General features: G+C 39.2%; 2 protein-coding genes across 8 annotated transcripts; both read right to left on the reverse strand.

Moving 5' to 3' along the window:
- Positions 1–4807: 4807 nt before the first annotated feature.
- Positions 4808–5884, reverse strand: LOC110721356 (photosystem I reaction center subunit II, chloroplastic-like). The gene is made up of 2 exons (XM_021900496.1): positions 5556–5884; positions 4808–5364 (listed from the first exon to the last, which is right to left on the reverse strand). The coding sequence occupies exons 1-2, from the start codon at positions 5818–5820 to the stop codon at positions 4994–4996; spliced, it is 636 nt and encodes a 211-aa protein (XP_021756188.1). The 5' UTR covers positions 5821–5884; the 3' UTR covers positions 4808–4993.
- A 1226-nt stretch (positions 5885–7110) lies between these two features.
- Positions 7111–12309, reverse strand: LOC110721322. 7 transcript variants are annotated; one of them, XR_002511423.1, is made up of 6 exons: positions 12186–12309; positions 11171–11255; positions 9809–10276; positions 8525–8753; positions 8004–8102; positions 7111–7628 (listed from the first exon to the last, which is right to left on the reverse strand). XR_002511423.1 is itself a non-coding variant. In XM_021900487.1 (5 exons), the coding sequence occupies exons 2-4, from the start codon at positions 11231–11233 to the stop codon at positions 8541–8543; spliced, it is 744 nt and encodes a 247-aa protein (XP_021756179.1). In that variant the 5' UTR covers positions 11234–11255; positions 12186–12309; the 3' UTR covers positions 7111–7628; positions 8525–8540. The 7 variants fall into 7 exon arrangements, 3 of the variants coding, with proteins under 3 accessions (XP_021756179.1, XP_021756171.1, XP_021756157.1); XR_002511420.1 differs by having other exon boundaries at positions 8004–8435; XR_002511422.1 differs by having other exon boundaries at positions 8004–8753; positions 11171–11250.

A 12309-nucleotide genomic window follows, 5' to 3' on the forward strand; every position in this document is an offset into this window, starting at 1 on the left:
CGACCAGATTCTTGCCCTATCTACTTCGGACATGCCAGCAAAATCGCCGAAGTACGCTGCAGCACCTTCTCGGTTCTGACCCCATATGAGGTCCCAGATGTGATCTGGGATTGGAATTCGGGGGGCCGAGAAACCTATTTCTCCAGATTGCAGAGTCTGGAAGGAAGGAAAGGATGACGATGGAGCTTCTTTAACTTTGGATGGCTCAGCATCCTCCTTCTTCTCAGAAGAGTCAATTATTATGACTTCTTCTTCTTCAGGGGTGAGGACGAAGGCCTCAACCTCTCTTGCAATGTCTTCCGTGAAACCCTCAGCACTGGGCATCACGGCATCCTCATTCTTGTGCTCAGCAGCACTCTCTTGAACTTCTTCTTGGACCCCTCCCTTAGGTTCGGGAGTTTTCTGATCCACCTCCATCTCGGGAGGTGGCGCAGGGGTCTTTGGAGGTGATTGAGGTGGTGGCCGGGGAACCCTCGGCGATCCATTGCCTTCCTCGGGTTCCCTTATTTCGACGCCGATGGTCATCGGCCTCCGCTGAAAGTCATGGGGGCCGATGATGGCCATTCTTCGGCGCCTTTTCTGAAGCGGCTGCTCGTCCATGTTTGAGTCTGAGGACTCTTCTTGTATCTGGTCTTCGGGACGAACAGGGGCTTTCCCTTCTCTTTGTCTATTACTCTCTTCAGACTGTAAAAGACAGGGGGGAGGAAGAATGTAAAAACAAATAAAAATAAAACAACAAACAGAAACAGACAAAATTAAGTCTGAAAGCTCACCGAGGTCTTCAGCAAAGCCTCGTCTTCTTCAGCTGCCCTAGCTGCAGCTTCTTCTTCAGCAGCCCTGGAGGACCCTTCTCCTCCTTCACAAGCTTCAATAACCCGTGCAACCTCTTCGGCCGTACGGGCAGCTTCAGCTTCTTCGTCCAGCAGCTGAAACCAGGGATCTCTCTTCTTCCACCAAGGCTTCTGCCTCTGATACAGAGCAACAGCCTCAATTAGGAAGTGGGAAGAGTCTAGATGAACTTCTTTATGCCTCGGTTCAGTGACAGAGGGGGCCCGATCAGTTACAACTCGTTCTCGGTTGACGCCAAGACGAGCGTAGTTAATGCCGACGTTGGTCTCGTCCCGCTCTGAAAAAGAAAAGGGGAAAGGTCAGTTCAGTTAGGTTGGCACAGCATAAAAAAGCGAAGTGAAAGAGGAGAAAAAGAGATAATTAAAAGGCCTCGGCCCCAGCCGAAGAAGCTTACCATCCTTAAACTTTCGGCTGAGGCCGACAGCTGCTAGCATCTTCTCTTGGAAAACATAATGCGTATCGGGGAGCCAAGTCTCCGGGATCTGCTGCATTCGGTCGCTGCCCCCCCGGTTTGGCAGCTTGCCGAAGATATTCTGTTGATTAAGGTTCGGATCTGGGCCGTTATCTGCGGGGGACCTAAACTTCCCATGTCGGGATCAGGCTCAGCAAGGTACCGGGGAGCGCTGAAGACGCAAGGGTAGCCCGGGTCCGTGGGTGCCCTAACCCAAATCCATTGACCTCTCCAGTCCTTGTCTGAAGAGTCGTTCGGCCACATGGTTAGGTACTGGGGCCGAGACTCAATCCGGTACCACCCAGAACCATGACTTCCATGCCCACTTTGAATATTTGGCACTAGCCGATGAAGCTTTTTGAAGCAGTGCAGGTTCGGCACATACCTGAAGAACTTGCAGACCCATAAGTATGTCATCACCCTTCGGATGCTAATAGGAGTTAGCTGACATAGGGAAATATTGTAATGGATCAGCAAGTCTCGGACGAATACGTCCAAAGGGAACCTCAGCCCATACTGAAGTTGTCTTGTGTACACCCCCACATACCCCGGGGGTGGACGATGGATTCTATCGGATGCCACGGGCATTCGGCACCAATACCCATCAGCTTCAAGGATGCCGTAATGCAACTCAATTTGTTCGGCGAACCGATACTGTTCGACATTCTCCACCCACCATGAGTAGGGGCAGTTCTTTATCATGGCCGAAGCTACTTCGGCATCCTCCCACTCTGAAAACCCGGGAAGGATATCCCAAAGGACAGCGGGAACTTCATCGTCCCGCCCAGAAGCGCTCGGCCCCTCCGTTCTCTGAGGAGGAGCCGAAGAAATTGGAGTCGCCCTAATCCCTTCAGCAGGGTCAGACTCTGCTCTTTGTCCATTCCAGGTCCCAATCCTGTTCCTGGGATCGGGAATTGGCCTTGCTCTTCTTGGAGCACGGGCTCTACCCCTAACTCCTCTCGCCATTGATAATTTCGAAGAAAAAAGTCGAAAAAAGGGGAAGGAGTTCAAATTCGAAGAAAAATAAACTAAAATCAAAGGAATTTACCTTAATCTGAAGCGAAAGTTGCCGATTTACGAATTGGTAGTGGCGAGTCTCAGTTTCTAAGCTTAATGCTCGGGGAATTTGCGAAGTTTTGATGGGGGTTCTTGGGTTCTCTCGAGAATTCTGGGTTTGTGTTGGTGAATAAGTGAGGAGAGATGACGCGCCTCTAATTATATCTCCAGAAATGGGAATACGGGGAGTCCGCGTTTCAATTTCTCTTAAATACCCCACTAAGTAACCGTTAAACACACGACCTTGCGATTAAACTGCCCATTATCCGTCCAACTTCCACAATTATCCGCCTTAACTGTTGTTATCTCATTAATTACGGTTTAAATTCAAATTTTTGGATTAATTAAATCATTCACTTCCCTCCTTTTCTGATTAAATCAAACCCGACCCGTCATCCTTCCAAATCGGGTCTGGGGGGCAAGTTGTTTGGGTCCAATTTAGTCCAATTGGGCCTAGGCATTAAATGACTCAATTAAAAGCCCAAGGTCAAGGTTCATCTCTCCAATTGTGCTAAAGTCAAAGATCAGTCCTCAAGGCAAGCCAATTGGGCTAAGGCCCAACTTCTCCCTATATGCAAAGGTATAAAAGCCATCAATATTACATTTGTACATTCATTCAAGAAAAGCCTCAAGCAATTAATTCTCTTGCATAGTGTTCTCTTTCTACACACTGTACTGACTTTAGCATCGGAGGGGCCTTCCTCGGTAACACCCCCGAGGCTAGTTTACGTGTGTTTACTGTGCAGGAAACCTTCGGCCCAACATCACTTGGACCGAATCCAGTCTTCTCCACTTCATCGGACTTTCGACAAGGTCCCATTGTTTTCACCCGAAACACTTATCAACATGAAAGCAACTTGTAACAAATGATTTCATGGTCGTTGTGAACGTAGAGTTTCTCCCCGTTGCCTTATTATCGCCTTTCATTTCCTTTAATAATGTCAAAGAGCTAACAAATAGAATATAATATGGCTTTTCAAATAGTAACAATGTGAATAATGTTGCTCTTATAATTAGTAGGAAGTTAAACTTGGATAATTTGATGTTTATATACTAAAATTTCAGGGGTTTTTTAGCTTGGAAACCAAGGAAAAAAAGTATAAGAAAATTCAATCGTCAACAAGATGAAGCATCTAGGAAGTGAGTACCCAATTGATCGATCGATCAAATTTATATATGATGCTATTAAGCCTATTATTGCTAAACACGTACACTTTTTACTTTGTTGAAAATTCTACTATTGTCTTGGTCAACATTTAATTCTATTATATTAACACATGAATAGATTAATTAAGTTAATCTATTACATCATAATTGATACTTTGTGATTTGTGTTTGTTAGATTAGTTGAGTATTTGCTAGTTATTTGACTGATTAAAAATTTAGCGTCTGTTAACATCATTTAGCTACTTGAAATTTTTTTTAAAAATCATTTACCTTAAATTAGGTAGAAGCTATAATAACTTAATAATGCTTTTTTTTTTTTGGTTTATTTTATTTTTAATCTCACTATTAAAAACCTACCATTGCAATCTAAAGTTCTTTGAGTTGCCTTGAACTTTTCCATGTAAAATTAACAATACCTAAAAATTCCAAAGATACTTTCCCGAAGACATTTTACAAATCAATGTGGATGAACATGTATTAGGCTTGCTCAATTATTAACCAAAAATTGGTAATGTGAGTTTTTTTTTTTAAATGGAAAGAAGAAGTCCAAGAGGGATATTAAGGTTTATATTATTCTAGAGATCTCCATGATATATAGAATGTGTTCAGTGAGTTTCGACCTCTTGCCCTCGGAAATCGAAGAACTAGCTAACTACTCTAACCTTCTATCTCATTGGTAATGAGCGAACATGATACATGGGCACTCTAGTAGCTATATACTATGTATAAGCTAACCAATGGCAGTATGAAATCAGATGGTCATGTACACGCTTGATCCATTGCTCCCTCCATTAATTACCAAAGACCTATAAGTTGCTGTTAGATTATTAATTTAACATAGTTCCTATGCTTAGGAACATGTGTTTGTTTAGTTGATTAATTCAAATTTAGAGGCCTACGTATTAGTTTTCCGTTAATAAGATCTTAGGTTGTGGAGATCATGAAGATAGTGGGTTAGGCGTGAAATTAAATTACTACGTATTAGCTCTCGGGATAGATCGAGTTCCAAGTTTGTAGCTCTAGTTAATTAGTCGGTTTATATATATATAACCCGGCATATAATATGTTTATTAATTGGATTGAACGCAAGTCTATTTTTCTTTTCTGTCTCTCATTGTTCTTTATATTTTCAACCGTTATAACTTATACATTCATAACCTCGTATAGTCTCGCTATATCTTACCCTTTTATAAGAGCATAGAACAATATGAAAACAAATTAAATAACAAAAATTAACATTTAACAAGAAGCTAAATTCATCATTAATCACCTAAATCATCACTATGTTTTGCAATAACAATATATATAAAGGATCTAAATCAAAATACACATACATTATGATGTCAAATATTTGGCAAGTTTGATCCTTTTTAATAAGGAAATAATAATACAACCCATGCTAATAATCACATTATATTTGTCCCATCAAATGAAGATCACCTTCAAATTTAAAAAAAAAAAAAAAAAAACTTACAAGTCATAAGGTTGCTTGCCAGTAAACTTAACCTCAATAGGGCTAACATTCTTACCAATTGACCTCATGTTTTGACCAACACCTTGTCTACCAGGGTTAACCTTTTCAGGGTAAACCCCATCTTTTGGGTGCAAATATTGAACCTCTCCATTTGGAAATACCCTGTAAAATTGGTACTTTATCTTGTACTTTGATCTTAGCCTTGTTCCAAGTGCTAAACATTGCTCTTTACGTGCCAATTTCAGCAAGTTTGGTCCTTCCCTCATTATTGCTGCACCACCTGTTGGCATTTCGAAGATTTGCTCCTTTGGTGACTCCCATGTGATCACGTAAAACTCCTCTACTTGCGCCTTCCTCAGTAACCCACCTGCGCGTTTAATAAACAATAACTAGTGAGTATCCCGGGCTATGCACAAAGTTCACTTAATCATGACACGAGTAACTTAATACTCGCGACAAAGTCACCCTCATCATTTTTTTTAAAACTAAAAACTAGTGTGTGTCCCAGACAATGCTTAAAAACATTACTAATACAAGTAAATATTATATTCTCAATACCTGTGCTACCGGCGAAGATTGGAGAAGGGGTGTTAGGGTCTAATTCCGGAGGAGTGAAACCTTTGGGTGCCTCGGGTGCGGCCTCGGTAGTCTCGGCTGCTTTGCCTTCAGCAGCGGCTGCACGGATGGAGAGGCGGGAGGCGGGTTTTGAGGCGAAGGAGAGAGCGGAGGGTTGTTTGAAGGAGGAGGTGAGGCGGGGATCGATGGTTTTAGTGGAGGAAAGAGAGGAAGGGGAGAAGAGTGTGGCTTGGGTTGCCATTGCCATATTGTGTAATTTAGTTTGTTTGGATTGGTGGATGTGGAGGGAGTGTGGAGAAGAAAGAAGGGATATGAATAAGTGTAGGAGTTTTGATGGATGTTAGAGGGTTGAGATATGGATAAGCGTGCTTGTGTTAGACCAATTAGATGGCTTGTTTTTATTGATTTTTGATACTGAGGGCCCGACTGCCTTAGCTTACTTACAACCACAACTGCAATTTTGTTTTGTTTTACTGTTTTTCATCTAGATATTCCCTAGTATCTCTCACTGTGTCAAATACTTCTGTAGTTGAATTTATCTTTTTTTTATTAGTTGTTTCGATTATGTACTGAGTTAACACATTTGTCAATGTCTATTACAAAAATTATATTGTATATGTCAAAAATACAAAGTATATATTAAGACGACTCCAATAATATTTAATAAAGTATGTTGTCCATTATGTGTAACTAGTAAATGATGGTCAAAGTAAAGTATGTGAAAAATGTCAAAAGTCAAAATTAAAAAAAAAAAAAAAAAAAAGAACCGAGATTCCAAGTAAGTATTATTTTTGCTTAAGAAATCTTACATGGAGACATTTATTGCTTAAATCTTACACACAAATTAACGCAGCAGGAGAGAAAAAGGGGAAATTTGTTAGAAAAAGAGATAGTATAAATATTTAAGTGTACAAAAAATATGGATTTTAGAGTGAGGGATAACTCAAGTGGTTAGAGCCTCCCTCCATATTCTAAGAGGTTTTGGCATCGATTCTCACCTCGCCCTTGTAGCTCTCTAAACACCAAAAAAAAAATATATGGATTTGAATTAATAGAAGGAGAGTGAGGGAGTCTCAGTTAATCTCAGAGATTAACATTTCAATTTATCTCCTATTACAATTTTATGCATACTAAAATTAAAAAGAATTTTTTTTAAAAAAAAAATTAGTACTATGAACTTTTGGATATAGAGGTACAGAACAATACTTGTATACCCTTAAACATTTAGGAAGTTATATTACTTACGGAAGAGAGGGAAAAAAATCAAGTCATTTTGGAAAATGAGTGTATAGTCTACATAATGTTTCTATATATATCTTGTCAAAATACGAGTTTAGGACGACAACAAAAGAATGACCCCTATAAAAATAAAAATGTTAAAAGTATAATTCAACTAGCTAGTGATAATGAAGACTGAAGAGTAAATAATACTTGGTAACAAAATAAGATCGAATTTTTATCTAATCTTTCTTTGCCTTTGGTTGATTGGTTCTCTATGAATCAATGTGTAGATGATTGATCTAACCAGCAAAAACGGTTTACACCACAAGCATCGTCTTTCCTGAGATGCCAGTAAGAAACAATGACAAGAAATAGCAAACGAAAAGGGAGAGGGTATCTCTTCCTTAAAGATTATTACATAAGAAAAACCATGGATATGTACAGAGAAAAATTTAACCAAGGTTGAAATTGAATAACACAAAAATAAAAATAAAAAGGGCTCAATTCTAGAAACACTTGTAGCCTCAGATGCCTTGCGTATCAAATTCTAGAATTTCATGAACAAAAATGCCGCCACTAATCTAAGTAAACACAAAAATATCTAACAAATGTAACCTGGATGAAATGTGGAGGAAGGATTTACTATCCATCATGCTGTACTCTAAAGCAGCATGATCATGATCTCATAATAGTCCGTTAATTACGTTACAGGCTTGCAGCCAGTTCAAAGTCCAGACAGTTGTAAAGAAGTTTGTTCTGTCATTATCATCCGCTCTTAAGCTGGATGATTACAGTTCTGATATCGAGGTAATCTAGGCTGATCCCATTATATGCCTGAACAATAATGATGTCAGAATGTTTGATGTTTACAATAGAGTCGTAGAGGTTGAATGGTGAAAGGCACATCAATCATTTAAGACTTCTCAAAGTAAACACCTTGGTGAAGAGCAATATCAATGAAAAAATGAAACCAAAATTGTACCAAGGAGAAAGAGAAAAGCAGGAAACTCCAATGGAACTAGAAATATTTCTAGCAAATACAAGAATCAAATTTTAATGCGACCACAAGGTATCATAACATGTATACAAGAAATTTTATATGTGCCACACTGCCAGAGTTTTTGCCATTTTTATTGTAGTGGACAAATAATCGTAATATTCATAAACTGTTGCTAATGTCAGAACCTATCAGATGAGTTGAGAGTTTACCCTTATGAAAAAGAAACACCTCCATCCCCCGCCTTTATTTCAAAATCAGCTCCTCCCTCCACCTCCTAATACATCTCCAGGGCCCCTCCTCCAATGGCACTGAACCAATTATTTAGGAAAAAAAAAAAGGTGTCTGAAAATATGATAGGAGGATACTACAACCTATATAGCACAATTGACAACAAATACAGAAATACTTCAATACAGCCATACTTATTTCAAAACAAAATCACAAGGGATTTATATGGATGGAAAGGAAAAAACTATCCTCCAAATAGAAGTTTCAAAATCACAGGGGCTTGGGGCTTCATCACTTCATGTAGTACATCCTTATTTATTCCTTGGCAGCTCTTAGCAGACAATAGGTCACAGTTCAGGCAAGTTGGGTTACGTAGCTAAAACCTAGACTAATATTCCTCACATGCATTTTTCCTGCCATAGTTATATAACAAAGGATCCATGATAACAGGAACAAGAAACATCATACTCATGTGCAAATGTTAAACAGCATACCGTCATACCTATCACAAAATATACTCAATTCTGATCTGAACTCTCTGCATCTTGCAACACTTGGCTCTTCTTGGGCTTTTGGTACCAGAAATACATCATTAGAAAAACCCTTAAAAGCCCTCCGTTTGCAAAATGAGGAATAAACATCCGGCCCCAGTATGGGTAGTATGGCCCAGGCAACTTAAGAAGAACAAGAAGAATAGCAATTGCAATCATATGCCAAGGAACGTCAGCATCCTGTTAATCCAATATTGAAATGAATAGAGACAAATGTATAAATCATAGGAAAATTTGTTAAAAAGAACCTTTTAAGTCCACTATTTTGTGAGAAAGGACCTTTTAAAAAAAAGGTGGCAAGGAGGGACCAAATATGGATTTTTTTTTGTGAGGAGGGACCTATGCCCGGAATTCACCTTAGCCCCACCCCTTTCACGGCAGCCTCCTCTTTCCTCCACCTGACCACCCCCACCTGCACCGCCTCCCTCTTCCCGCTCCCCTTTCACGACAAACTCACCACCCCTAACCACTCCCTCTACCTCTCCACTGCCAGCACTGACCTCACACCCACCACCCCTTTCACGACAGCCTGCTCCTCCCCTTTTCCTACCCCCACTCCCTTTTCTCCACCCTGATTACTATAAAAATTCATGCGATTTCCACCCTAATCCTAGAATTTAGGGATTTAGAGAATCGTGAAACGAGAGGGATGGAATCAAATTTCTGAATGAGTTAATAAAGGGTATGGAATTGGATGAGTTTTTGAAGAAATTGGGTTCAATTGAATGGGTTCAGAAGTTTTGAAAGCAAATTGGATGTAAAATTGTGCAAAATTTGTAGAAACGAAGATCGATCTTCGCGCAAAAGCAGAGAAATGAGAGGAGAAAATTAAAGAGAGGGAAAGACGGTGGGGATCGGAGGGTCACCGGCATGGGGAGGCTTGGGCGCCTGGGTCGGCATTGACAGCGGCAGGGGAGAGGAGGTGGTGGGCTGTGGGAAAGGCTAGGACGCTAGGCTACCTTGAAAGAGAAGGGTTTTCGGGGTAGAGGAAGGGATTGCTGCCATGAAAGGGGTGGGGCTAAGGTGGTCAACACCGGAGTTGGCGGGTCAAATCCTGCTTTCCGGGCAATGGTCCCTCTTCAAAAATAAAAACTCATTTTTGGTCCCTTCTTGCCACCTTTTTTTTAAAAGGTCCTTTCTCACAAAATGTGGACATAAAAGGTCCTTTGTGACAAATTTTCCTAAATCATATTATGCATGCTCAAATCTTAACGAAAAATGTCTTTATAAATGACCTTGGTAAGAGGAGATAGTTCTTGTGCTGTCTCTTTCAATATCCCAGCAACAGCAAACCCAAGAACCAATGGAATAGGAACAAGAAACAGTTTCCTTTCATGTGCACAGTAGGACATCTCACTGAGGGAGGTAACAGCCAGCACAGGAGCACTTAAGTATTTGACAACAGCAATTGCAACATCAAGAATAAGTTGAATAAAACTATCTAGCACTCTGTTCCAAGGGAAGTTTTTGATTGGTTTGGGAAGGCCATTCCAAACTTCTCTGGCCTTGTCCATCATCTGGTCCAAGTTTAATTTCCCCTGATTATCAGTGGAATGTCCATCTGCCATGCCTACAGAGCATGAGAAGCTTGGCTTTGTATTCTGAACTACAAGACCTGCTTTATAAGTTATAAAGCTGCCTTTTCCATTTAAAGAATCTTGTCGGACGAAAGGCTGGCACCCACTTGATCGATGTGAAATACCCTGAAAAAGGCAAAGACCTTTCACTTAATTTTGAAGAAAAAGAACTATGCTGAAGAGCTGAAAAAGAATCAGAGGTTGCGGATGCTACCAATTTAATTTTTTTGTAAAAAAATAAGGTTAGAGATCTTCTCCACCATGTGATACAAATAATTCTCTGAACAGATTGTTCCAAAGGAAATCAAGTAAACAACATATATAGCTGAATCAAACAGGCGCTCAAAGCATTTCTATATCCTTATCAATATAATATTCCTTGAACAGATTGTTCCAAAGGAAATCAAGTAAACAACATATATGGCTGAACCAAACAGGCGCTCATAGCATCACTATATCCCTGTCGTAAAATATTACCTATATCCAGATTTTAGGCACTAAGGTCATACAATAGCCAATGAAATAAGGATTTAAAACTCTAACATATCTAGTTTAACATTTTGTATATTGGACAGTAATATTGTGAAATTTCTAACGATAATATCATGCAACCTCTTTCGTTTTAGTGACACCATCAAACCTCGATATTACTATAACATTACTTATCAAATTCCAAAGTGTCGATAACACAATATAGAAAAACTTGATACTTTCTTCATGTTTCAGCTTAAAGTTCAGGGAAAAAATTATTGTTTGTTCAAACAGAAAACTTAGAGGAAAAGAAAGAAAAACACACACTTTTTTCCTTTTGCAACACGGAAACAGAGTTAATAACTTTTATACTCCATGACTGTTAATAAAAATTTCAAAACTTGCACATATCATAATTGCAATCAGTCGTTGGTTATTCTCAAAACTGTTTAGTAATACACCAAAACAAGATACTAGGAGGTAGACTAACTAATTCCCTCCTGTAATGGGAGGAAGAACATACAAGGTAAAGAAATACAAGATGCTTACTTGCTGATTAAAATATGGGTGGAGTAGGGGTGAAGAGCAGGACACCGCCATAGCTGGTGACATCGCTGCTTTCTCTGTCTCTAAGCTTCACAAAATTTGTCACAAGATACACTTCAAATGACATACAATTCCAGAAGATATATTTTTAAAAATCGAGAAAATCAGATCAAATCATCAAGGCAGAAAATAAAACCAGGCAGACAAAAGTAAATCATCTCGGTTCAAGCTCATAAGAATCCATGTTCATTTAATCATGAGTACAAACAACTCAAAACATACAAATACCAAAATGACCTTCACAAACATAACACCAATTATTCTTTTTAGGTTCAAAACTGGACTTAATTCCGCCTTCTTGATTTCATTCCTTGTTGTCCCGTAGCACCGGAAAATACTTGCATTGGGCTTTGAATCGGGTTAACTAGCATCATTAAGGTTATAAACTTCGAACGGAACACAAGTCCCTTCTCAAGGGTCAGTAGTTCAGCTTCATCAACTAATTAGGTCCTGAACTTCAAGTCCCTTCTAAAAAGGTCCGTTCTCAAAGTGAACGGAACGTAAATCCGAACCAGTATCGAGTAGGCTGCTCCTGCCGGTCCTACTGTCATTTTTCCTAAATCAAGTTTAACTTGCAGTTCATTATTATCCTCCTACTTTCATTTTGCTACCACACACTCAAAATTCTGAAATTCTTCGAATTATAATCATATTTCATTGCTTACGGAAAAAAATTTCCACGAGTTCACCGAATTATGCTTTGTTTTGACCTAAATTGCACACATCAAAATTCTTCTCGCTTATGAATATCAACTTAAATTTCACACAGCTAAATTCTAGCAACAAATCCTCTTGTTAATTTTTTTTTTTTCCATAAATTCAGTAATTACAGCAAATAGTTCAATAATCAAGCTTCGACGAAATCTAAATTGAGTATTGATAATTGAAGAAACAATAGTGTGAAAGTAAACCCTAGATTGTGAAATTGATAATGAATGATTAAGAAGATAGTAATTACCTCAGAAGCTGCTTCAATGGAGGAGAGAAAGCTCAGAAGCCGTTTTAATGGAGAACTCAGAGTACGCTTCAATGGAGGAGGGAGAAGAGCTGCGTAAATATAAAAGTTTGAAAGAGAAAATAAT

The sequence above is a fragment of the Chenopodium quinoa genome, unplaced genomic scaffold (assembly GCF_001683475.1).
Source record: "Chenopodium quinoa cultivar QQ74 unplaced genomic scaffold, ASM168347v1, whole genome shotgun sequence".
In the NCBI taxonomy this organism is placed as follows: domain Eukaryota; kingdom Viridiplantae; phylum Streptophyta; class Magnoliopsida; order Caryophyllales; family Amaranthaceae; genus Chenopodium; species Chenopodium quinoa.